Source organism: Kazachstania africana, chromosome 12 (genome assembly GCF_000304475.1).
Source record: "Kazachstania africana CBS 2517 chromosome 12, complete genome".
NCBI lineage: Eukaryota > Fungi > Ascomycota > Saccharomycetes > Saccharomycetales > Saccharomycetaceae > Kazachstania > Kazachstania africana.
In genome coordinates this window covers 189,933-214,116 of record NC_018951.1, presented here as the reverse complement: position 1 = coordinate 214,116, position 24,184 = coordinate 189,933, and the positions used below count along the sequence as shown (strand labels likewise).

Sequence of the window (24,184 nt, the reverse complement as noted above, 5' to 3'; positions counted from 1 at the left end):
TTCTAAATATCAGCCTATAGGAATATCTAGTACATCGAGTGGTCTTCAGAACTCTCACAATGTACCACTAGCTATTGCGCATATCTCATCTCATTGCTAAAGTATCAATTACTTATTCAAGGCGCGACAAAATTTTCAAAATTTGAAAGTAACACCTAATAGAATAAGACCAAGTTTTAACTTGACATAGAACGTAGTTAACTGAAAGACATCACTACTATCAAGTATATATCAATGAGCGAATTGAGTGAGGCGGAGAAACGTCGTATTTTAAGAGAAAGAAGACAACAGAAGTTCAGTAATGGTGGTGCTTCAAGTAGATTGAATAAAATTACCGGTCAGGCCGATAGCCATTTAAGTACCGATTCTCCTATTGAAATGAAGACTGCTAGATCAAGACCAAATAGCAAAGACACTACTCCATCGATTCCTTCCAGCAGTGATGCTTCCTCGCAGATGAAAACCGCTTCCAGTGACAGCACTAGTAATGATCCTCAACTGGAAATTTTAAAGAAATTGGCAAATGCAGATGAGAGTAACGAATCTACACCAGACTTGTTCTCATTACTGCGCTCAATGAAATCTGGGGAGGGTGACGCTGATAAATCTACAGAATCCATGGCTCCAGCCGATCAAGCCATGTTAGCTTACCACGACTATCGTGTCAATAGGTTGAAATATATGACAATGCTTTTCAAGTGGGTTTGCTTTTTGTTCCCTTACACATACTTAGTTACCAGAAATGCAAAGTTCAACGTAAGTTGTTTACCTGAGTCATTATCCTTCTTAACAATGCCATCAAATTTTTTCATGGTATTCACCTCATTCGAGATCGTTGCTATCTCAGTATACTACCAAAGACTTCAATCTATCGAAGCTGAAAATAAAATTAACACGCTACATAGTACCAGTAAGATAGTTCAAATGGTCTCTATGGTTCCGGAGGGAATTATACCAATTCCAAATTTAAAGGGTAAAGTCGTCACAGCATTGCAATATGTTGATGTGCTATCGACATTTGTTGCCGATATCTGCTTCGTACTTGTAGTGTTGGGATTACTGATGTATATATAATAGATATATAAAAGAAAGTGCACAGTATCATACTTACAAACCACTCTAAATCTGGCATGTGCACCTGCACCTACTTAGAAATCAGCGACAGCATTTTGAAAAACTGAAGCTTCATATAGAGGCAAAGCAAACGCTTCACCATTCCCTCAGGAGTAGCCCAACCATCAAGCTGCCACTCAGCAGGATATTTTAACATCATTTAGCATAGTAATAATAATGGTGTCTCTTGCTCACGTGATCTTTCTTTTCCTCTCGATGTTTGGACAGTAAAAAAATTTTCCGAAATATCTTGAAATTTTAAGCTCATCGCTTTCTTTACTATAGATGAGGACAAAGCCATTGACGATAGAGGGGACTTTAAACATGGCTAAATCAAATTCGAATGTCAAGAAGGCTGTCAAGCCCAGAGATAATCAGAAAAGGTTCGAAAGACCTGGAGGAAAATTCAAAAATAAAACAAGAGATAAGAAGTTGAAAGCGGGTTTAAAGAGAATCGATGATCAATACACGAGAGCCGTTTCTTCAGCTGCAGCCACTGAATACCTACTTCCAGAAAGTGCTGGGTTCTTGGAAGCCGAAGATGAAATGGAAAAGACATTTAAAGTTAGCCAAAGAGAAATTAAAAGTAGTGTCGACGTCAGCACGGCAAATAAAGCATTAGATTTATCATTGAAAGAATTTGGCCCATACCATATAAATTACTCCAGAAATGGTACCCATTTATTAATCTCCGGTCGCAGAGGTCATGTCGCATCAATGGATTGGAGAAAGGGTGAACTACGAGCAGAATTGAATTTGAATGAAACATGCCATGCTGCAACATATTTACAAACTGAGCAGTTCTTTGCCGTAGCACAAAAGAAGTACACATTTATTTATGATCACGAAGGTGTAGAACTACATCGTCTTAAACAGCATGTTGAAGCAAGACATTTGGAATTTTTACCATACCATTATTTACTTGCCACAGCTGGTGAAACAGGTTGGTTGAAGTACCACGATGTTTCCACAGGTCAAATGGTATCAGAATTACGCACAAAACTAGGCCCAACGACGGCGATGACACAAAATCCATGGAATGCAGTAATGCATCTAGGTCACAGTAATGGTACGGTGACACTTTGGTCACCTTCAATGCCTCAACCTCTAGTACAATTATTATCAGCAAGAGGACCAATAAATAGTATAGCGGTAGATAGAAGCGGTTACTACATGGTCACAACAGGCAAAGATAAATCAATGAAAATATGGGATATTAGGAACTTTAGAGAACTTCATACTATAGAAAATCTTCCAACTCCAGGTACCAACGTATCAATTTCGGACACTGGACTAGTTGCCTTAACAAGAGGTCCTCATGTCACATTATGGAAGGATGCTTTGAAAAGTAGTAGATCTGCCAGACCATGCTTTGGTTCTATGGGCGGTGATCCAAATAGGAACACTCCATACATGTCGCATCTCTTTGCTGGAAATAAGATAAATAACATTAAATTTGTGCCATTTGAAGATCTGTTAGGTGTCGGTCATGAAACTGGTGTCACAAATCTAATTGTTCCAGGTGCTGGTGAAGCCAACTACGATGCTCTAGAAATAAATCCATATGAGACAGCAAAACAGAGACAAGAACAAGAAGTTAGATCTCTATTGAACAAATTGCCAGCTGATACAATCACGTTAGATCCAAATGTCCTTGGTAGTATCGACAAGAGCGCTTCCAATACTAGATTGACAGCAAAGGATCTTGCAGAACTTACCGTTGAAAAACGGGACCAAAGTAAGGAAAATAAAGATATCCCTGATGTTAAACCTGATGTGAAAGGTAAAAATTCAGGCCTACGTTCTTTCCTACGTAAGAAAACTGCAAATGTTATAGATGAAAGAAAGTTGAGGGTTCAAAAACAATTAGAGAAAGAAAAGAAGGCTCGTTTGAGAAAACAAATGGTAGAAAGAGGTGAGATTGACGAAGATCATAAAGATCTTATCGAAGAAGCATTGGGAAGATTTTCTAAATAGGTACTGTCTTATAATTGTACATACATACTTTATCAAATCAATATATTAACAATCGAGTAAATTAATTGCCCTATTGGTTTAGTGTACATAGATATATAGTCTCATGATATATTTAGTAAAGTAATCTGATAGAAATTTTGGCAGAAGTTTGGTTAAGTTGCTCGTAAATTTCCTTGATGTCACTTTGATTAACTGAAGAAATATCTGCTATCAAATAAGCAATTTCCCCACATGAATCGGAAAATTGCTTGTCAATGTTATGGTCTGATAAAATGTTGTTAACAATTTTCAAGACACCAGGAACGTTTTGGTGAATGTATAGAGCTCTGACAGTATTTTCTTGATCGTAATCTAAAGCCTTTAAGCTGACTTCTGGGAAGTTAACTGAACCAACGGAGTTACCTTCGTTGATATATTTGGTCAAAGAAGTGGCTACTTCCATACCAATTGCAGTTTGCGCCTCTTCGGTGGAACCACCAATATGTGGGGTTAAGATAACGTTTGGTAATGAGATTAATTCAGATGTCCAACCGTTTAATTCATCGTTATAAGTGCCAGCACCATTTTTACGTGGTTCGTTTGGAAAGACATCTAAAGCTGTACCCGCGATCTTACCCACTTTCATGGCTGCAACCAAAGAAGGAATGTCAACGACAGTACCTCTTGAGGCATTGATCAAATAAGCACCGTCTTTCATAGCAGCTAATTGTGGAGCAGAGATCATATCTTTCGTTTCTGGACTTTCAGGAACGTGTAAAGAGACGAAATCAGCTTTTCTCAATAATTCATCTAAAGTTGGAACTTGCTTGGCAGTACCTAACGGCATGATAGTGACGATATCATAGTAGATAACGTGCATACCCATAGCTTCAGCGAGGACGGATAATTGTGAGCCGATATGACCATAACCAATGATACCTAGAGTTTTACCCCTTACTTCCCAGCATCTAGCAGAAACTTTATTCCAAGTACCTGTATGTAATTCGATTGATCTATCACCAAGCTGTCTTGCTAAACTGATGATTTCAGCAATGACTAATTCTGCAACTGATCTAGAATTTGAGAAAGGTGAATTGAAGACTGCAATACCTTTCTTTGCGGCAAAATCTAAATCGACTTGATTTGTACCGATACAGAAACAACCGATAACAACTAGGTTCTTAGCATGTTGTAGAACATTAGCAGTTAATTTAGTTTTTGATCTGATACCAATTGCGTGGACGTCTTTTATCTTTTCAATTAATTCTGTCTCTGGTAAAGACCCCTTATGAAATTCCACTTGGTAACCTTGTCCCTTGAAGATCTCAATGGCAGTTTGATTTACGTTTTCCAATAGTAATATTTTCATATCACCAGTAGAGAATGGTTTCAAAACTTTTTGTTGCTTTGAGACACTTAAACGACGTGGCAAAGTGTTCATGAAGGATTGAGTTGGTGAAGTGGAAACTACACCAGGTGAGCCTGACAAAGCCAAGCTTTGTTGGAAGTCATTTTGTAGGTTGTTTATTTCGTAAGCAGCCATATCTATGAAGCAGTGTGTATAAAAGTAAATGCTTTTACTTGAAACTAAGTGAAAATGATTTACTTATATGAAGTTGTTTATCTTTGTATTATCAAGAAAAAGACAGCTTCTTATATAGTTGAAAAAAAACAGCAACAAGACTAGAAAGAGAATTGCCTTAAGATATTTGTTGGCGAGAAATTTTCACTGTGCTATGTGTCATCATTCATATGAGAGAAGGAGACAATTGAGCCTGGGAAAAAACGAGTCAGAAACTTGAGAAGTGGTCATACAAAAAAGTGAAAAAATTTTCAGTGGTGGACGACAAGAAGCACGTGCAATTATTTATCAAGACAGTTATAGAGAGTCCATAGTAAAATCGATTGATAGCAACATAAGAACTATCAACTCAATTTGCCAGTAAACTAAACTAGTTGAAAAGGTCCTCAACTTTTAGGGTCCTTTAAAAATCTGTTGATAGCATAGATATCATACACAGAACGGGGAAGATATAATCTTGCCAAATTTAAATTTCATTCTTATACAAAGTGGAAATTCATCTCCACCGAATTCTCCTTCCACTACTTTGCGGTAGTTATTCGCTAATTCTTTTCCCTCTATAAAATTCAAGCGGAAAATGATACACAATTATCTGAAAACCCATACATTGCAGGTAAATCTACATAGGCACTGATTTTCGATATTATTTACATAGCTTGGACAATAGCGACGATCCTATTATATTAAGTTGCCACTAACAACATTACTTCACCAATTTGGTGGTGTAGTTACCATCTTTGTCCTTGACGAGCATGCCAGCTTTCAAGAGATTATCAAACATATCCTGTGGAATCCATCCTTGAGTAGCAGCAAATGGATTCTTCATCAACTTATCATTCAATTTATTCATATCTTGAACATGCTTTTTAATCTGTTCATCCGTCATTGTTATAGGAATATCCTTGCTTTGGACCAACCTATGTTTGAAAAGTTCAGACCACACTTGTTTCAATTGGATAAGACTTTCATCAATAAGTAAATATCCATCTTCTGTCTTTCTTTCAGCAGCAAATATGTAAGGGCTTCTCAGTAATTTAATAGGCGGTGCCATTGAAGTGATTAAAGTTGGTAACCTTTCATTTAAAGCGTTTTCCCAGAGATATTCATTACGTGTACGTTTATAAATAAATAAGTACTGTGCCTTTTCATTTTCATTCATTTTTTCAAAATCAGGTACATCATTCTTAATATTATAAATTTTGGGACCGTTGTATTCCACAAACCTTGGTGAACTCTGTAATATAAACGGTTTAATAACCGAACCTTCAAAATCTAACAGAACTCGCTTCCCCGTGGTCTTATTTACGATAATGTTCATTGGATCAAGATCAGGATGGAATAATGTGGGTCTTAATAAATCCTTAATGTTAGGAATCTTCGAGTTGGAAGAAGAAAAGAGCTTTGGTGCCAACTTAATCAAATTTTCAAAACTTTGCACTTGACCATTAATCATTTCCTTTAATTCAGAATCTGCTGTTTCTAATAGTCTAATCTTTGCATTTTCAAGTTCAATGGCACCCAAATTTTTAACCAAATCCATTTCAGAACCTATTTTATTCCAGGGGCCCAAGAATTCACTTTTAATACCTTTCATTGACTCCTTCTTTCTCCAAAAGGCTCTCTCCATGACGGGGCCGATGACCCATTTGTCATCAATAATTGAGCCTGTCGTCAACTTCGGATCAATATCATCTTTAAAATAAATTGATCCACCTCCCAAAATATCTTTGGTTTCAAACTTTATTGAATTGATCTCCTTATGCAAATCAGCAACAATGTCAATAATATTTTTGAGTTTATCAGATGGCGGCTTCCCATTTGGATCATCATCTACTAAAGGATCCCATTTTTTCATGAGTAAATCACCTTCAATGTATTCTTCCAAAATGTAAGGCCACTTTAGAGGATTTTCAGGTGTAGTGGAATAACTATAGACTTTTGGAATAGTCAAATTTTTGGCCTTATTTGCTATAAAATCCATAGTAGCTACCTCTGATTTGATTCTATTTGGAATGTAATCAGTCGCAGTTTGATCAATTTTTGTGTATGGTATACGTAAGATAAAACTTTCTGATGGTACACTTGTCGATATCTTATAAATTCTATGGTGTTTGCCCTCATGGATACTTGCAATTGTCTTAATTTGTACTAACCCTTCTTTGGCATTCAGTCTATCTAGAAGAGCAGCACTAGCATTATCAGCCAGAGTCACTGTGGAATTGGGCTTAAAAATCAACTTCTTAGATGCGTCTGTCTTAAAATTCATGACATCTTTATAAAGATCATTTACTACACTAGACAGGCCTTCGATGGAAAATCTTGTTGTCCTCTTTTCTCTCTCAAATTCGTTATTCACTAACCATGACCCCCACGAGTACTTGAATATACCCTCTCTTTGACTATCATTTTCATCTGTGATTTTAGAGAAGACCTTCTCTGGTTCAGTTGATACAAACCTCTTCAGTAACACTCCACTATTACCTAAGGAAGCTTTTACGCACACTTGTGCACGACTGCGCAACAATGAGTAACCTAGTCTAGACGAACTACGCTTGAACATTGTTTCTCTGCTGTTGGTGAAGTTCACGTTGTCTGGACAGATCGCATTCAGAAATCGAATATTTCAACCATACAACATGCACAGAGAAATGACTAAATTATCTGAGGAACTTCGTTCCAAGTGAAGGCTCAATGTAATTGTATATAAGTGTCGTTAGTTACATAATATTAAGGGTGGTTCCTCATGGTTTTCGCTGAATTGTCTTCTTACGAGTTTGTCCATATAACAGTGGAAAGACACTCTTGCCAACAACAATTATTGCTTCTTACCTACCGTTTTGAAGGGACACTAAATTTTTTTACTCAGCTAGAGCCAGGCTTTCCATGCCATTGGTGCATCAATTTCCAAGGAGTTCTGCTATATTGCTAATCGTGTCTCGTAGGTTAATAGTTTTACTTCACGGTACTACAACGTTGGCCTATCTGATTTGCCATTGATCAATATCAAAACTCTTGGCAGAATCGTGTACTTAATCGTGTGAGCAATATCGATCATGGTGAAAGACTTTCTAGTTTTTAGTCATATCCGAGGTGATTGATTGAAATCTTGCAAAATATACAACAGTAGGAAATGCTCAGTTCAATCTGTGAATGGCAGACTCGCCGCTGAATTAGCCAGTCTCTTTCGCCTAAAACGTATTTCAACATCACTAATCAGTGAAAACTTCTACTGTACTTTAAAGAAGGACAGAGAGTAGAAATAAAGAACTGCTGTTAAAAAACCATTGCACATTATTGAACTGAGTCCATTTAGTTCCTATATCCGATGCAGGCTACTTATAAATTCACATATCCTTTTTTAAAACTCTCTCCATTAATTAGGAGGAGGTACCTGAGTACATATGCTACACAGCCATTTGTACAAAGAAAAAGGTCACCAATAACTGCTGGCCAGTCAATACATGAAACTAGACCGTTCCTTCTACGACCTGGAGAGTTAACTATAGGAATTCAATCGATTGAGTATAATGATCGAAGGAGAAAATTGGTTTCAAAGATGGATAATAATTCATGTATAGTAATTCAAAGCAACGAATTGCAATTTGCATCTGGCGCTGTGTTCTATCCCTTTCAACAAGATAATGATTTTTATTACTTAAGTGGCTGGAATGAGCCCAATTCAGTTCTAATTATCGAACGACTATCTGACAATCTAGATTTTAATTTCACCATGCTAGTGCCAGGAAAGGATAAATTTATCGAACAATGGGAAGGAAATAGGACAGGAGAAGAGGGGGCTATGGAAATATTTAATGCAGACGAAGCATTTGATATTAAACATTCCTTGAATTCTGTGCTGTCTGATGTCTTTGCAAGGAATAAGACAATTTATTTCAACGATAAAGGAAACAATTCTGGGAACTCTCAGGCAATTGCAAAGATTCTTAATGAAAGCTCTTTTGGTCAAAACAAAAACCTCAAGAATTATAAAAAAATTCTTGGTGAACTAAGAAAGATAAAATCGCCCGCTGAATTAAAGATAATGAGGGCAGCAGGTAAAATATCTGGGAAAGCCTATAACCAAGCTTTTGCCAGAAAATTTCGTAATGAAAGAACCCTAGCTGCTTTTCTAGAAAATAAATTCTTATCTGGAGGCTGTACCAAATCAGCATATATTCCTGTTGTTGCATCTGGGTCCAATTCTCTCTGCATTCATTATACCAGAAACGATGATGTCATGTTTGATGATGAAATGGTTCTTGTTGATGCGTCAGGTGCTATCGGTGGATATTGTTCGGATATTTCTCGTACTTGGCCTGTTAATGGTAACTTTACACAACCCCAGAAGGATTTATATCAGGCGGTATTAAATGTTCAGAAGCAATGCATAGAGCTCTGCAAGGCGTCAAACAATTACTCTCTTGATGACATTCATCAAAGGAGCGTTTCCTTAATGGGCCAAGAATTAAAAAATTTAGGTATTGCAAATTTAAAAAACTGGGATGTAGAGTCACTATATCCGCACTATATTGGTCATAATTTAGGTCTGGACGTACATGATGTTCCCGAAGCATCAAGATTTGATAAATTACAAGTTGGGCAAGTAATCACTATCGAGCCAGGACTTTATATCCCAGATGATGATAGTGTACCAGCATATTTCAGAAACATTGGGATCAGGATCGAAGATGACATTGCAATTGGGCAAGATACTTATAGAAACTTAACTGTAGAAGCTGTGAAAGAGATTATTGATTTAGAAACTATCATGTCCAATGGAGCAACTTTATCCAAGTTTGATGATGATGTTATAGACCCACTATCTATTGAATAGATCAATTTTAGAGTAAATAAAATATTTAAAACTAGTAACTCTGTAAATATTAATTGAACGATCTTCTTAAATTGTATATATTTCGGGCGTTCCATATTTGACAGTTTTCTCGAATGCCAAAAAATTAGGTGGAATAGATCATTGCTCAGCTCGAAACTATCTAGAAAGTAACAACGGCAAACATATTAGTATGCTTCGACTGACGCTATGGCGTTACTTCTCAACAATTGGTAGAAACCAGGCATCTCAGTTGAAAGAAAAATTGTACAATTTTGAGAAGTACAATACCATTATGCGCAAATCACCCAAGGCCTTGAATAGATTAAAGGAAAAGAGGAAAACAAAGCTCCAAGAATTGAATAGACATCCTTATAGTCGATCTAGAGCTCTGGATGTTATAAAGAGGCGGTACAAAGAAGATGGGGAGAAAATTGAGATTGGACCGACTACAAATGCAGATCTCAAGTATCTGAAGCACACGAAAGATAAGAGATTGATATATTCAACCCTGGGAATCACACAAAATCAGTTGAGAGATTCTCGATTGGTCTCAGATGATGTGGCAAAGCTTCTAAAAAGGGGCCAAGTTGAAAAAGCGCTATATATGATAAGGCTTGCTAAAACCAACGGAACTGCAGGATTAAATCGTATTTTAGAGTATTACTTGTATCACTTAAAGTCCCCACAATCTGCAGTTAGTTTGTACAATTGGAGTAAAAAGATTGGTGTCTCTGTAAATGAATATACTAATTCCATTTTATTTAACGGGATTTCAAAACAAGAACATCTAGTCTCTGCAAAGATTGGTAATTTTGTCTATAATACTACCATGCGTATGAAAGAAAGTAATAAATTATCTCAAATTGAGTTCAATTCTGCATTAAGTGCCTTGTCTAATTGTACAGACATAAGTTTTGCATTCAAATTGTTTAACGATATCAGCAAGATGGAAGGTATTAAAGCAGATTCCATCACATTTATATGGATGTTAAGATCATGCATCAACGTTAAGACAGATGCATTATTTGATGAATTGTTCAATGACGTAACAAGCGTGATTCCGAAGTGGTGCATAGATTCACAGTTATTATTTGAGATCTGCAGAACCATTCATTTAAGAAAGGAAGATTACCGCTCACAGATGATAGTTTTAAATGCTTTAAAGCAGTATTTCCAAATCTCGGAAAAAGTAAAAGTTCACCGTATAAAAGATGGGCACTTACTTCTTCCGGCGTTGTCTAAATGGGGGATGGAGCAGTTGCCATTGAATTCGCATATCATTGGATTGTTCTTCGATGTGTGCCAAAAATTGAAGAAATACAAATTGATGATTGATCTCTATGAAACATTGGGTGGGAGTGTTGACCTTGTAGATATTGGAATCTTCCATCAATACCTAGAAGCTTTAATTAAGGAGCATCCCACTAGTTGTTCATATGAATGTATCCGTGCACTTGAATCAAAGGAAGAATTTCTAAAATCGGCGCACACCTTAGTACTGTGTTATGAAGCCTTTAAAAAGCAATCTTTAAAGAGTAGAATCAACAGTAGTACCATTGAAACCGAAAAATTATTAATCGAACTTCACAATTTTATTATCAGAACGGAAGGTCAACAGTCTACTCAATTTGATTTTAAGATATATCCTATGAAATCTTGGAAATACGTCTTCCGTATCTTAAAGAATTTGGATGTTGATAATAATGTTCCTAAGGAAAGAAAAAAATATATTCTAATTGAATTTGTGAAATGTTTGCATGAAGGCTCATTATCAACAGATAGAAATACTGATACTCAGAGATTCGTAGAACTTGAGGCAGTACGATTGATAAACAATTTTGCAGAGGAATTAAAATTAGTGTCTTGGAATAAAGAAGTTGTGCAATGCCGAGAAAATTTAGAAGGGAAACAATTTCTGCAGAGAAGATTATTACTTCGATTGAAGGATAGATTATTACGACATATTGGTTACCTTGAAACCCAGAATTATAACGAAACAGAAGTCAAAAACCTGGAATGGTCTATAGGCCAACTTGCATCTAAAACATTGAAATTGTTGATAGAAAAATAAATAAACCTAATATAAACCTTGTAAATACAGAGATACTCAACTACATGCATTCATTCTGGATATATTTCTACAGTGGCATGCTGAAGTGGGGTGGACAATTTGATATCGTGCTTATAAAAAAACATGAATTTTACGCTACAAAATCTACATGGGCACATGGCGCAGTTGGTAGCGCGCTTCCCTTGCAAGGAAGAGGTCATCGGTTCGATTCCGGTTGCGTCCAATTTACTTTTTAAACACTTTACCTTACCAGTGAGGTACAGCCGCATCTTCGTTGCAAGTTGCCAAAAATAAAATGAATGACGTGTGGTTTTTCGTTTTTTCGACAGCAGCTTTGCCCAATCAAATATCTCCTCTGAGCAAGAATGAAAGATGGCAAACTGTGTGATATGCAAGCATTGGTACTGGCACTGCTACCATTCTGGATGCACCTTAGCAAGTATTGTTTCCAACAGTGGCACCAGAAAGATGCTCCATTCACTGTGTCGAGTCGAACTTCCAGCATAGCACGTGCCCATAGACGTTCAATTTAATCGGATGGTACCGTACTATCTATCATGCAGCTCTTGCAACCACGACAAACGGTGGAAACTCGAAAAAAAAAAACAGAAAAAAGAAGCCATTTCTACCGGATCCCGGACCCTGCAAGTCATCCTCAATAAACCAGACCTTTGACTGAGCAGCATGCGTCAATTTCTTTCTTGTCCAGAATCTTATCTTGCATAGAATGCATACAATAATACTCTGCAACAGCAATTATCTACACTCAAGATCTTCCCTTTCCCGCCTATTCAACTGTATATATAATCAAATAACATCTCACCAACGCAGCACACTCTCACCTGCAAGCATCGCACGCGGTTGGAATCGTTACTTCGCTGCCCAAACACTGCTGAATTCGACCGGCTCATCCACTATTTCCTGTTTCCACCTATTTTTCAGAAATCGACTTTTTCTGGACATTTTTCGCTACGGCCCGTCGTTACTTTTTTAAGATCTTCCAAAATTAGCGTACACTTCTTTCTCATCTCGACGATTGTTTCAAAAGACATCGACATTCCAAAGGACTCTAAAGACACACATTCGTTGACATAGCAAATTAACCACATAATATCAAACACTAATACCTTCAAAGGAAATAGAAAGCCTCCTTCTAGCGTGTCCTTCCAAGAATTACAATATACCTTTTCTCATCGTTCGTCCGATATATATTTCCCAATAATGACATACTTAGATGGTCCTCATCATCGTAACGGGGACACTTTGTTTAACATGAATGACGTCTCTGAGTCCCAGCTGAAAATGCCTCCTCTTTCTCCTGCCAATAACAAGAACTTCCTATCAAGAAGTCCTTTAAGTCCAGGTCATCCATCGCTTATGAAATCTATTACAGCACCAGTACTCTCAAGCGCTAAGACATACGAGCAGAGGTTCCTTAAGCCTGATGGTGTACATATAATATCGCCTTTAGAGTTGGGCAAACTCATCACTACTCAAGAACAAAGTTCATTACTCATACTGGATTTACGATCGTTTACAGATTACTCCAAATCGTTTATTAAACACTCTTTGCATATTTCTCTACCGTCTACATTACTGAAGAGAAAGAACTTCACTTTTGAAAAATTATTACAGAATTTAACTCCCAGTGAACAGCAGTTGCTCAATACTAAGTTCGATCATTTAAATGGTCTGAAAATTATTGTCTACGATAATAGTACCATTCAAGATGATAATTCAATATCACTGGCATGTTTCGGTATCACTTCGAAAATCTTAAATTACCCACTTTATAAAAAAGATAAAAATAGCGTTTCTGTCTTATCTTCAGGTTTCTTTCAATTCGAAATATTATTCCCAGAATTAGTAAGTGATATTATTTTACCGGACTCATCAATCGATACTGCAAATTCTATTGAAGATATAAGCATGTCGGAAACTAATCTCTCGATCAGATTATCAAGCATGAATATCTCCACATCACCATCAAGTCTGGCTACTCCACAGAAGAATTTCGCTAATGATTCACCCATATCGGCCTCCTCACCAATATCTGCATTATTCAAGTTCCAATTACCTTTCACGAAAACCAATGCCTCACCATTCAAAATTCCTCAAAATGAAGAGTCAATGAATCTAGAATCATACTTAAATGCTGTAAATATCAAAGAGGAATACTCCAGGTGGCAACACCGGAAGGAAAATCAAGGTGGTAACAGTTTACACACTTTCCAGTTCCCAAAGAGAACTGAAACAGATCAAACCGGTAGTAACAACAAAATCGATGAGTTCAAAGATAAATTAAGCGTTCAAATAAAATATTCAAATTTAGTATCTAAATATTCACAAGAAGAAATCGACTCCAATATACCCAAATGGTTCCAAGAATTAATGAGTAGGACAAAAGTTCAATTTGCATCACAATTCCAAAAATTAGACATCTTGGAAAAGAAACGTTTAAACAGTTCATTGTCTATGAAAAGCAGTACACGAAGTAGTCGTGACAGTAAAGGTTCTATATTCGCCATGGATTTTAAATATCCAGGCCATTTACAAACAAGTTCTGACGTCACGATGTCGTCGAATAATTCAATTAGTATACAGTCAATATCGCCTACACCAAATCCATCATTGTCCAATAACAAGTATGGTCATCAAAAGAGATCCCATTCTCAACCATTCCTTCTATCTTCTATGAAAAAAAAATGGTTACACGATATTAATAATTCTGACGAGGATGATGAAGAGGACAATATCGTCATCTCATCGGGAGTCGAATTAGGTTCCAAAAACAGATATAAAGATATATTTCCTTACGAGCATACAAGGGTTAAATTGAGGAAAAGAAGCAGAAACGAATTTTCATCTATATCTTCTATCCTATCAAATGAATTAAAAGAGAATATTGAAGAAAATGAAGAGTTAGATGAAGTAAGAGATAATCTTGACATTTGGGATAATTATATCAATGCTAACTACCTAAAATTGCCTGAACTTACATTGGAAAACGAATTAAGAGAAAACTTGGAATTCAGTCCACTACCTCCTGTGTCAGAAAAAGTTCGTTATATTGCAACTCAGGCGCCTTTGTTGAGTACTGTACATGATTTTTATACATGTATTCTCAATGATAGAGTTCCTTTGGTTATTGCTCTTACTAATGAAGTAGAAAATGGACTTGAAAAATGTTTCAAGTATTGGGAAGAAAGAGATTATAATGGTATTAAGATTGAACTATCTGAAGAATTACAGTTGATTGAATCTAATGATAACGTCATTTTGAGAAAGATTAAGTTATTGTATGATAATAATACGAAGACTTATGAATTACTACAATTACAAATTAAAAATTGGCCAGATTTAGGAACTTTGAATGATCCATTGGAAATTATTCAAGCGGTAGTATTCAAAAATATTCTAATTAAAACGCTCTTTGATAAAAATGTGTTCCAAAAAGATTTCCTACCCACAGTCTTAGTACATTGTTCTGCTGGATGTGGGAGGACTGGGACTTGGTGTACAATTGATTCGATTCTGTCCAATCTAGATAATTTTGACATTTTAAGAAACGAATTTAGGAAAGGATCATCGGAAAACAAGTTATATGATCCGGTGGCTTGGACAATTAATGTTTTTAGAAAGCAGAGAATATCAATGGTTCAGAATATCAATCAATTTTTGTTTATTTATGATTCTTTATTGCATTTTTTTACCTTAAAGATAAATGATGATGTATATCAAAAGACGCAAGATAAGCAAGATGCTGAAAACTCAATGATGCTTTTATTAGAAAAATTCAAAGATCTTAATATAATTGAAAGATTTGTTGAAAGCAAAATAACTGAACCATTACCAATTTTTGTATAGTGTGCGAGTGGACATACTAACTGACGCATTTTCATACCATTGATCCAATTGATTACGAAGATATTCTAAATAAATTGCTATAAAAAAAATTATTTGGAGTCACTGGTGATACCCCACATTAGTCTGCTGAATTGTCAGACTGTCTTGGTTAATATATAATTCTTTATTCTTTTACAGCATATATTTTTCTCCTTAATAATATACAAAAAATGTATCTAAATTTAGATGCGCGTACGCCACGCATGAATCATAAAGACTCTATCGATTAACCCAATACTAATTCATAAATAATGATCAAAATGTTTATACCAATAAGTGGAACTATTTGGAATGGTGATTTCACCACATGTTAGTAATAATTCTTGTTCTTGATGCTCTTTTTCCTCAAAAATACAATTTAGACATACTTCTCAATAAAGTTTGAATAGCCCCAATCAATTGGACAACTTTAGACTTTGTTGTATTTTCTTGCTGCCCAAAAGCAGGGGCCTCATTTGCGTTTTTACCAAAACCGACTGGGGACAATGGCAGTTAGTAATAAATTTGACAGTACTTGGTCACTAATAAGTACATCACATACTCCTACTCAAAAATCTCTCTTCACTTAGTACTGCTACGGCATTGATCAACAAAAGAATGACATAAAACAGTCTTCCTAATCCAAAAAGCATCATCGCACAGTTGATTGAGATACAGTGTAGACGATAGAAGCTTTCTGATTGTAATCTTAGTCTATTGGTTTCTTACGCTTTTTCAATCTTTAGGAAGCTTTGATTATAATTCCGGAAGGCCTCCTTCGTGACTCGTGATCAACTTTGTATACTAGTCCAAGTAGTTAAGTTTGGCAAGTTATGAGGTATCCCAGGTATATAAATATTAAGAGATGCAGATGAAGAGTCTGTGAAGTGGCAGCTTAGTAAGTTGTAAAGTGCATCGATCTGAAATTACATTATTAAAAAAAACAAAAAAAAACACAGATACATGGTAATGTGACTTTCTTTTTATTATTAATATATAAAATTTGATGGTGAAGAGATATATTTGAATGATAAAAAATAAATTAATGTCAATCTATGATGATTAATGAAATCAATTCTTCTAATCGGCGTTACGACGAGCCATCTTCTTAGCTCTTCTCTTACCGGTACCGAAGACCTTCTTGTCTCTGTTCTTCTTTTGCTTTCTTTGTTGTCTGGAAGCCTTTTCGACCTTTTCAGCTAAACCGTATCTAACTAATCTGTAAGTTGGTTCGAATTTCTTGGCGTCAGCAACAGAGTTGTAGACTAAGCCGAAACCAGTGGACTTGGAACCACCGAATTGGGTTCTGAAACCGAAAACAGAGACAGCATCCTTTTCAGCCTTGTAGACTTCAGCTAATTTTTCACGTAATTCATCCTTGGAGACATTAGCCTTGTTTGGGTGTAAGACGTCAACAACGAATTGTTTTCTAGCTAATAATGGGTTAGTGATAACCTTTCTTGTGCGGATAGTGACAGCGTCAGACTATGAAAATATTATAACTGTTAGTATAATCGTATTCAGTATTATGAAATGGAGGTAAGTGCTGAGAGCAATCCCCTTATCAAGCGTAAGAAACGGTAATATGTGATCTCTTTCCTTGGTCATCCCAAATAATGTTCCACTAGTTTGCATTTGTCTATTCTTGGCATATATATTTTTGCATACTCGTACGAACCTCTATGTCTCCCAATGGAAACGTTCGTTATAGCCATTTCTGCAGAATTTCACTCTGGTCTGTGTTTAGTTTATCATTAATCATCTTCTTACAACAACAGTATTCAACGTATACACTTGACTCGCTCGGGAACACACAGGGCCAGCAAATACACATTCCTCATAATTCCACACCTCTATGTCGTGTACATACCATTTCAACTCTTTGGTTAACTAATAATTGCAAATCTATTCTAGCACGGAAGCCCTCTATTAATAACTATAATATGTTGATATCTTGATTATTCAATAATATTTCACACTACGCCACGGGACTCCTGCACAGAGAGCATCTCACTGAATTATCGACTGAGTCCGTACTTCCCAATACATTGGCCGAGTTTGGAACTGTGTGTAATCCGGGCAGGCAGACAGAACGTCTCCCAGCCGGGCAGACCTGCCGGCAGCCCCTTCCGCTAGAAGTCAGTATGAGCTTTGGGCAGAGCCTCGCAGTGTTAGAAGGAGAATGCTCCCCAGCTAGGTATTACGGGACGAGGCCTCTTCTCGCTGCGGAACCAACTAAAAAGCAAAGAAAAAGTTGTTACTTTTTTGACAAAAAAAAAATCTGAAATGTCCAGATGTTCAGAGGTATGGGTGCCACAGTCAAACGTTCCGAAAAATAATGATGACAGAGATTATTTGTATGTGTATGTCAAATTCGAAGGAAGAGATGCAAAGGTGTATCTTTTGTTTATTAAAGTCAAATTATCCCCATGTACTTAAGGCTTACGATTGCCCTCAGCTCGGAGATGACTATATATGTTTATGAATGTAAGTACATTTTTCTATAATGATTATTACGCCGTGTGGAAAATCCCACCTGGTTTACTTCGTAAATTTCCAGGATTTTCATGATTATTGATACATTCTATTGTATTCCAATAATTTTATTTACAATTGTGTTCTGTTATTGCAGTTTTTCTAAACTTGATTATTTTCTAAGGCCATTCTGATCGATTTAATTTGGGTGTAGTTGTCCAAAGCTGATTCACCCATTTCACGACCGATACCTGATTGTCCAAATCCACCGAATGGTACATTTTGATGGAACGCATTGTATGTGTTAATCCAAACGGTGCCTGCTTTGACTCTATTCGATACATTGATAGCTTTGTTGATATCCCTGGTGTGGATACCTGCGGCTAATCCGTACTGAGAATCATTAGCCATAGAAACGACCTCATCCACAGTAGAGAATTTAGAAACAGTAACGACAGGGCCAAAGATTTCTTCTTTCACGATATCCATATCTTCTCTAACATCTGCAAAGATGGTTGGTTGAATGAAATAACCCTTGTTACCATGTCTCTTACCACCGGTCACAATACGTGCCCCATCTTTAACACCACTGTCAATGGCAGCCAAAATCTTTTCTACTTGTTTAGCAGATGTTTGAGCACCTTGGAAAACACCTGAATTGAATGGGTTTCCAACCTTTAACGATTCAGCGTAATCCTTGAATTTTTGCAAGACTTTTTCGTAGACAGTATCTTGGACGTAAATTCTTGAACCAGCACAGCAGACTTCACCAGAGTTGAAGAAAATACCATGACCAATGTTTTCCACGGCTTTATCAATATCAGCATCAGCAAAGACAATATTTGGTGATTTACCACCTAATTCTAAAGTAACTTTCTTTACAGTGTCGGAGGCTGTCTTCATGATATTACGGCCAACAACAGTTGAGCCCGTGAATGCTATTTTCTTAACGTCCGGATGGGTACATAATTTCTCACCAACGACTCTTCCTGAACCTGGAATGATGTTGACAACACCTGCTGGGATACCTGCTTCTTTTACCAAGTTGGCTGCATATAGTGCAGAAAGTGGGGTCAATTCAGCAGGCTTCAAGACGACAGTATTACCTGTTGCTAAAGCTGGACCAATTTTCCACGACCACATTAGTAATGGGAAATTCCATGGAATAATCTGACCACAGACACCTATTGGTTCTCTTATACTATATGCAAAATGGTCCTTGCCTGTGTCCATAACCTTCCCATAAATCTTATCTGCCCAACCACCACATGAACGCAAGTATTTTGACACCAGATCTACATCACCACGTGCACAGATCATTGATTTACCGTTATCCATCGACTCGATACTTGCCAAGGTGTCAGCATGTTCTTCAATCAGATCAGCCAAATTGAATAAGCCACGAGCACGTACTTCGGGATCCACTTGAGACCAGTGGTTATCGAAAGCGTTTTTAGCAGCTTTCACGGCTGTATTAACATCAGCAACATCAGCTCTGTATATATCGGTAATTTTTTCTTCAGTAGATGGATTTAACACTTTGAATGTCTCTCCAGAATGAGAAGGTACGAATTCACCATTTATAAACAAACCAGTAGGTTGTTCATATTTGATACCATTTGGTAAAGTAATAGGCACAGATAAACTATTTTGAGAATATAAACGGGTAAATCTTCTTAATACAGAAGATGAGCCCGATACTTTCGAGCATGTTCGAGATAGCATTGGATTGACTTTTCAATTTCGTTGATGTGATGCCAACTAGGATATAACCGCCACAAACAGACTCTCTTGGGTGTCTTTTATATGTTTTTAGTTTCGGATTCTTTTCTAACCTGAAAGTTTCTTTGCTTAATAATGCAGAGCCCTGCCAAATGCAAAACTACCCGAACGTTCTTAGTAGTGCTCAAAGCGATGAGTCAATAAAACCGGTGTGTAGAACTTCACCAACAACGGACTGTGGAAAACGACGTATCGATTCTGCGGTTGGCAACGAAATACTGGCACTGTCTGGGGAGTATTTGAAATGACGGTAAACCGAAGTGACTTGCATTGCAGACCCGGTTATGACCGTGAACGTATGTGCTATGTACCGTTACCGGCGCCTGGTCTGTATCGTGTGTCCAAAACACGACTGCATGTACTGTTCCATAAGGAATGTTGTAACGTATTCGTCATAGATCTTTATGACAAATAGTTATTATTCTCACATGAGTATTGGTATAATTAAGTATTTTAGCTATCCTAGAACAACGTGGTTGGAAACCGCTATGTGAGTACAGAAAATGTGTCATATTTGACTAGATTATACGATTCAGTTTTCAGGATTGGTTTGTTTAATTAAATTTTATGCTTGGTACCATGGATACATTGTAAATAGTTGATAACGCATTTATACATATTAATTCTTATATATAGGTGGCTAACATTGCAAATCAAAAAGTATGACTTGAAATAGAAGGATTGACTCGTGATACGTTAAATGACAGTAGAAAGGAGGTGGTAATATATACACTGCTAGTGGTCTTGTAGTTTTTTGATCGCAGTATGATTCTTATGTTTTATTGATGCGTAGGTTTTTATTTGATCTATCTGTGTAAACCGATTTTGTCGAATTCAACTCTATTGTTCAGAGTATTTCAATCTCAAGATGAAGTTTATAACAACTGCAATCAATAGAAAGAAACATAACAAAGTAGGGCCCAATCTGTCGTCGTATGGACCTGAGCCCCTACGTCTAATAGCAGCGGCCCTCCAATGATAAGTCACCAATGCATAAATCATTGTACCCATGGCAACTAAGGTGAATAGAATAGCACTTATCCTACCGACTTTATCACCAAAATTCAATAGACCGACACCTAACCCACCTAGCATAACTGTGAAGTTTAACCATGATAGAAAAGTACGCTCATTAGCAAAGAAAACCTTAGGTTCAACCCTAGTTGGAAGTGCAATCTTGTTTCCAGGAGTCTTTTGTAATAGTGGTGCGGATGACATGGCAATTTTTGGTGCCTTCCTAGTATTTATTTGTCTAATTTGTTAAAACCTGCCCTTATATCTTCGTTCTTTTTTCAAATTTACAACTGCGCTGACTTCGATATCAAAAATAAAAAGGATTGAGCTTCAGAGATCAAGAAGATATAGTGGACTTATTAGGCTCCGAACCCTCATAAGGAGCACAATTGGAATATATACCGAACTTTTAAGCATCACATTTCACATCCTAGCATAGCCTTTACAATGGAAGTTCAGATAAGGGAAAGTAAAGCTTCAAACTCGCCGGTGACTCAAGAAAGATTGATTGCACTTATAGATTTGACTTTTAAGGAAGTTACTGCTGAAAATAATGGAAAAGTATCCAATAATTCGATTGTTCACGGTATTTTAGAGAAGTTAAATGCTCATTCCTCTTTATATAAATATGTCATTTCAATTACATCCATAGAAACTGATGAATCTATCACGGATTCAAATTTCCAATTATCTAGTGCGATTGGATCTTCATGGAATACGAAGAAAGATGGCCTTTTTAATCATATCTTCGAAAATGATTCCACGGGTATAAAATATTTGATTACAGTGATATGGATATCTAAATAGTCTATATAATTACGAATTTGACGGTTTATTATAAATTTGGTCTTATCATTCTCTAAATTTTACTTGTACTTCGTCTATATCTTTCGAGATTTTTTCGACAATCTAAACCGTGAAATGAAGGATGGATCCATCGTTAGCTGTTGAAGGTGTGCCCTTCGTTCGGGGGAATTGATATATTTCATGCCCATTTGTATCATATGCTTTCTTTGAGAACTGTCAACATCCTTTCTGCAGGTTAAAACTGCGTCTAGGAAATCAATTGGCGTCTCTGGGTAATCAAGTATCAAGTCCCTCCATGTGGCTACTATTTCATCTACTGGTTCACATGTTAAATCCATGAAATATTCCATAACTCTGAACCTCCTATCAATGACTTCCACTTTTTGATCCTCTGTTATGAACTTTGTGAATAAACTGAAGAATAATTCAAAGTCTCTCTTCATTGCCTCCAAAAACTTGTTATTTTTGCTCTTGAAAGAGTGTTCAAAATTCAATGCCTGTACGAAGTTGAAAAAGGTCTCGTCAATGACACTACCAATAAACAGTATGAAAACCACGGGACTCATTTGTCCCTTTATATCAACCAGGTATTCATACAATGTATCTGTAATTTGTTGGACTTGACTTCCATTGTACCAAGCTTTGCTAAATATTTCGGAATATGGTGTCTTTAGGTCATCAAATATAATCGAAAGCAATCCACTGGTACAGGATCTGACAACATCAGCAAAACCGTCTAATGCACGTTCTATATTGTTCGAAATCTCCTTTGAATACATTTTGCTTACCATTTCTCCGTATTTATGAGAAATTGCAACGGAATAATCAGCAGCTCTCATTTGATCATTTGCTGTGGCAATCAAATATTCCACTAGCCCACCTGGTACATCTGCCTCAGGGGGGATATTAGCAGGATCTATGTCATATAATTCGTTGTACTTAAGTATTTTGTCGACTTCTTTGTCAATAATGGAGGACCAATGCTGTTGACGATTAATTAGTAGATCTACAAACTTCTCAATGACACCAGTTAGGATTTTCGCCTGTTGTGAACCTGCCGCAACTTCAACTTGTTGTGTAAACATTTGAAAGCATGTCTTGGTACCATCTAAAAATAATAATCCATCTGGATCAGTATGTGGCGGTATAGTCCTCTCAAGGAACGCTTCAAATTCTGCTTTTTCCAGATTTTTGAACCATTCAGTCATTTTAACAACTAATAAGTTCGAGTAGTCCTTGAAAAGCGCTTCTTTCTGTTCATCACCTATGATGCTTTTAGCCTCTGATTTCTTGAACCCCAAAACATCTATTAAAGTCTTTTTGAATGTCTTGTCAAAGTGAAGAATATCCAAGATAACAATTGTTTCTGGTTCAGATTCAACGAGTTCTGTAATTAGAATATGCAATTCTTCATAGAAAAACTCAAAGACTTTACTGACCAAATTCCAAGGTTCTGGTCCACATAACGCCAGTTTTTCTTTAACAACCAATAACTCTCTAAAGATCCAATCAGATTCATTCAAAATATCGAATTTTTTATCCCCCTGATAAGTTTCTCTAACTTCTACAAACATATCTTGGATTGATTGTTTCATTTTGTTGAAAAAAAAGTTCTTATAACCTCTGGGTAGGGTTCTAGTGGAAATGGTGCCATTCAGTATTTCTTGATAGAGACCGTAGTAGGTTGGATAATCAGCCTCGGTCAAATTTTTGTTTCCCATTAACCTAGCTGTATTTGTGCTGTTGGGAAGTTTCTTCATTGATGATTTTTCAGCTTCCATTTCTTTCTTCTTAATAATATTTCTAATTGCGATGATCTTTAGATCTTCCTTTTCTTCAATATTGATAACTTTGAAAAAACGAACAGCCAATGATGTTTGATCTGATCTTGCAATCTCTACTATATCGTAGATTATATTTTCTAATAATTGGTCAAATTTATTGATCACTTCTGTGAGTCCACCGAAAAGTTTAGCTACCGTTCTTTGAACGTCGTCCGTAGAAACACGGGCCATCACAGTCATTTGATCTTGGAAATCACGAGCTAAAGTGAGTAAATAGTGAATTTGTAGTAAGTAAGGGCAACCAGAGTCAATAACTTCCTGTGAGAGTTCTTCGTCCAGAGCATTATTCAATTGATCAACGATTGATCCAAACTTGACTATTTTGTCATATATCGTGGAGGTATTTGAAATCATTTCATAAAGTTTGGTGGCATCAGAGATGACTTCGTACCTTTCAATTGATGTCTTATTTTCGTCACTTAATTTATTGACATCTTGCATTCTATCTCTCATGGATCCGAGAACTTTCTGCGAAGTGTTCAGCAAGTTTAAGCTGTCTTGTATGTATCCATAGTACTTTTCAGATTCCTTGTTCAATTGATATTCAATTGTAGATTTTTGATTTAACAACTGTTCTTTAATTTCGCGTATCCTTTCTAATGACAAGTCATCTTTTATCAATTCAGATATCTTCTGAACTGTTCCAGACATAATTTTGGTCTTTAAATACACGTACGTCCCGATATATGGCCTCTAGACAGATACGTGGTGGGGTATCAACCCTGAGCTTAATCTATAAATCTCATATATAATTCCCCTTTATAAAGTTTTTTCAACTTTGGAATTCGATCTCATCTTCGTAGGGTACGATGAATTGGCTA

At 36.5% G+C, this 24,184-nt stretch overlaps 13 protein-coding genes and 1 non-coding gene across 14 annotated transcripts; 7 read left to right on the top strand and 7 right to left on the bottom strand.

Moving 5' to 3' along the window:
* Positions 1-234: 234 nt before the first annotated feature.
* On the top strand, positions 235-1,074 carry GET2 (GET complex subunit GET2; the record flags this gene model as incomplete). Its single annotated transcript, XM_003959807.1, has 1 exon — positions 235-1,074. The coding sequence occupies one exon, from the start codon at positions 235-237 to the stop codon at positions 1,072-1,074; it is 840 nt and encodes a 279-aa protein (XP_003959856.1).
* Positions 1,075-1,437: 363 nt separating this feature from the next.
* UTP7 (Utp7p) lies at positions 1,438-3,090 on the top strand (the record flags this gene model as incomplete). Its single annotated transcript, XM_003959806.1, has 1 exon — positions 1,438-3,090. One exon carries the CDS (start codon positions 1,438-1,440, stop codon positions 3,088-3,090), a length of 1,653 nt encoding a protein of 550 aa, XP_003959855.1.
* Positions 3,091-3,202: 112 nt separating this feature from the next.
* Positions 3,203-4,612, bottom strand: SER3 (phosphoglycerate dehydrogenase SER3; the record flags this gene model as incomplete). The annotated part of the gene is made up of 1 exon (XM_003959805.1): positions 3,203-4,612. The coding sequence occupies one exon, from the start codon at positions 4,610-4,612 to the stop codon at positions 3,203-3,205; it is 1,410 nt and encodes a 469-aa protein (XP_003959854.1).
* A 742-nt stretch (positions 4,613-5,354) lies between these two features.
* AIM9 (Aim9p) lies at positions 5,355-7,211 on the bottom strand (the record flags this gene model as incomplete). The annotated part of the gene is made up of 1 exon (XM_003959804.1): positions 5,355-7,211. One exon carries the CDS (start codon positions 7,209-7,211, stop codon positions 5,355-5,357), a length of 1,857 nt encoding a protein of 618 aa, XP_003959853.1.
* A 765-nt stretch (positions 7,212-7,976) lies between these two features.
* Positions 7,977-9,485, top strand: ICP55 (aminopeptidase; the record flags this gene model as incomplete). Its single annotated transcript, XM_003959803.1, has 1 exon — positions 7,977-9,485. The coding sequence occupies one exon, from the start codon at positions 7,977-7,979 to the stop codon at positions 9,483-9,485; it is 1,509 nt and encodes a 502-aa protein (XP_003959852.1).
* Positions 9,486-9,675: 190 nt separating this feature from the next.
* On the top strand, positions 9,676-11,556 carry MRX1 (Mrx1p; the record flags this gene model as incomplete). Its single annotated transcript, XM_003959802.1, has 1 exon — positions 9,676-11,556. One exon carries the CDS (start codon positions 9,676-9,678, stop codon positions 11,554-11,556), a length of 1,881 nt encoding a protein of 626 aa, XP_003959851.1.
* A 150-nt stretch (positions 11,557-11,706) lies between these two features.
* KAFR0Ltrna4A lies at positions 11,707-11,779 on the top strand. The gene has a single exon. It is a non-coding gene; the product is annotated as a tRNA-Ala (tRNA).
* A 998-nt stretch (positions 11,780-12,777) lies between these two features.
* PTP3 (tyrosine protein phosphatase PTP3) lies at positions 12,778-15,423 on the top strand (the record flags this gene model as incomplete). The annotated part of the gene is made up of 1 exon (XM_003959801.1): positions 12,778-15,423. The coding sequence occupies one exon, from the start codon at positions 12,778-12,780 to the stop codon at positions 15,421-15,423; it is 2,646 nt and encodes an 881-aa protein (XP_003959850.1).
* A 265-nt stretch (positions 15,424-15,688) lies between these two features.
* YOS1 (Yos1p) lies at positions 15,689-16,094 on the bottom strand (the record flags this gene model as incomplete). Its single annotated transcript, XM_003959800.1, has 3 exons — positions 15,689-15,744; positions 15,831-15,938; positions 16,004-16,094. The coding sequence occupies 3 exons, from the start codon at positions 16,092-16,094 to the stop codon at positions 15,689-15,691; spliced, it is 255 nt and encodes an 84-aa protein (XP_003959849.1).
* A 427-nt stretch (positions 16,095-16,521) lies between these two features.
* RPS24A (40S ribosomal protein eS24) lies at positions 16,522-17,314 on the bottom strand (the record flags this gene model as incomplete). Its single annotated transcript, XM_003959799.1, has 2 exons — positions 16,522-16,926; positions 17,312-17,314. 2 exons carry the CDS (start codon positions 17,312-17,314, stop codon positions 16,522-16,524), a joined length of 408 nt encoding a protein of 135 aa, XP_003959848.1.
* Positions 17,315-18,078: 764 nt separating this feature from the next.
* ALD5 (aldehyde dehydrogenase (NAD(P)(+)) ALD5) lies at positions 18,079-19,641 on the bottom strand (the record flags this gene model as incomplete). The annotated part of the gene is made up of 1 exon (XM_003959798.1): positions 18,079-19,641. One exon carries the CDS (start codon positions 19,639-19,641, stop codon positions 18,079-18,081), a length of 1,563 nt encoding a protein of 520 aa, XP_003959847.1.
* Positions 19,642-20,538: 897 nt separating this feature from the next.
* On the bottom strand, positions 20,539-20,916 carry VTC1 (Vtc1p; the record flags this gene model as incomplete). The annotated part of the gene is made up of 1 exon (XM_003959797.1): positions 20,539-20,916. The coding sequence occupies one exon, from the start codon at positions 20,914-20,916 to the stop codon at positions 20,539-20,541; it is 378 nt and encodes a 125-aa protein (XP_003959846.1).
* Positions 20,917-21,159: 243 nt separating this feature from the next.
* TDA2 (Tda2p) lies at positions 21,160-21,519 on the top strand (the record flags this gene model as incomplete). Its single annotated transcript, XM_003959796.1, has 1 exon — positions 21,160-21,519. One exon carries the CDS (start codon positions 21,160-21,162, stop codon positions 21,517-21,519), a length of 360 nt encoding a protein of 119 aa, XP_003959845.1.
* Positions 21,520-21,593: 74 nt separating this feature from the next.
* Positions 21,594-24,014, bottom strand: SEC6 (SNARE-binding exocyst subunit SEC6; the record flags this gene model as incomplete). Its single annotated transcript, XM_003959795.1, has 1 exon — positions 21,594-24,014. One exon carries the CDS (start codon positions 24,012-24,014, stop codon positions 21,594-21,596), a length of 2,421 nt encoding a protein of 806 aa, XP_003959844.1.
* Positions 24,015-24,184: the final 170 nt, after the last annotated feature.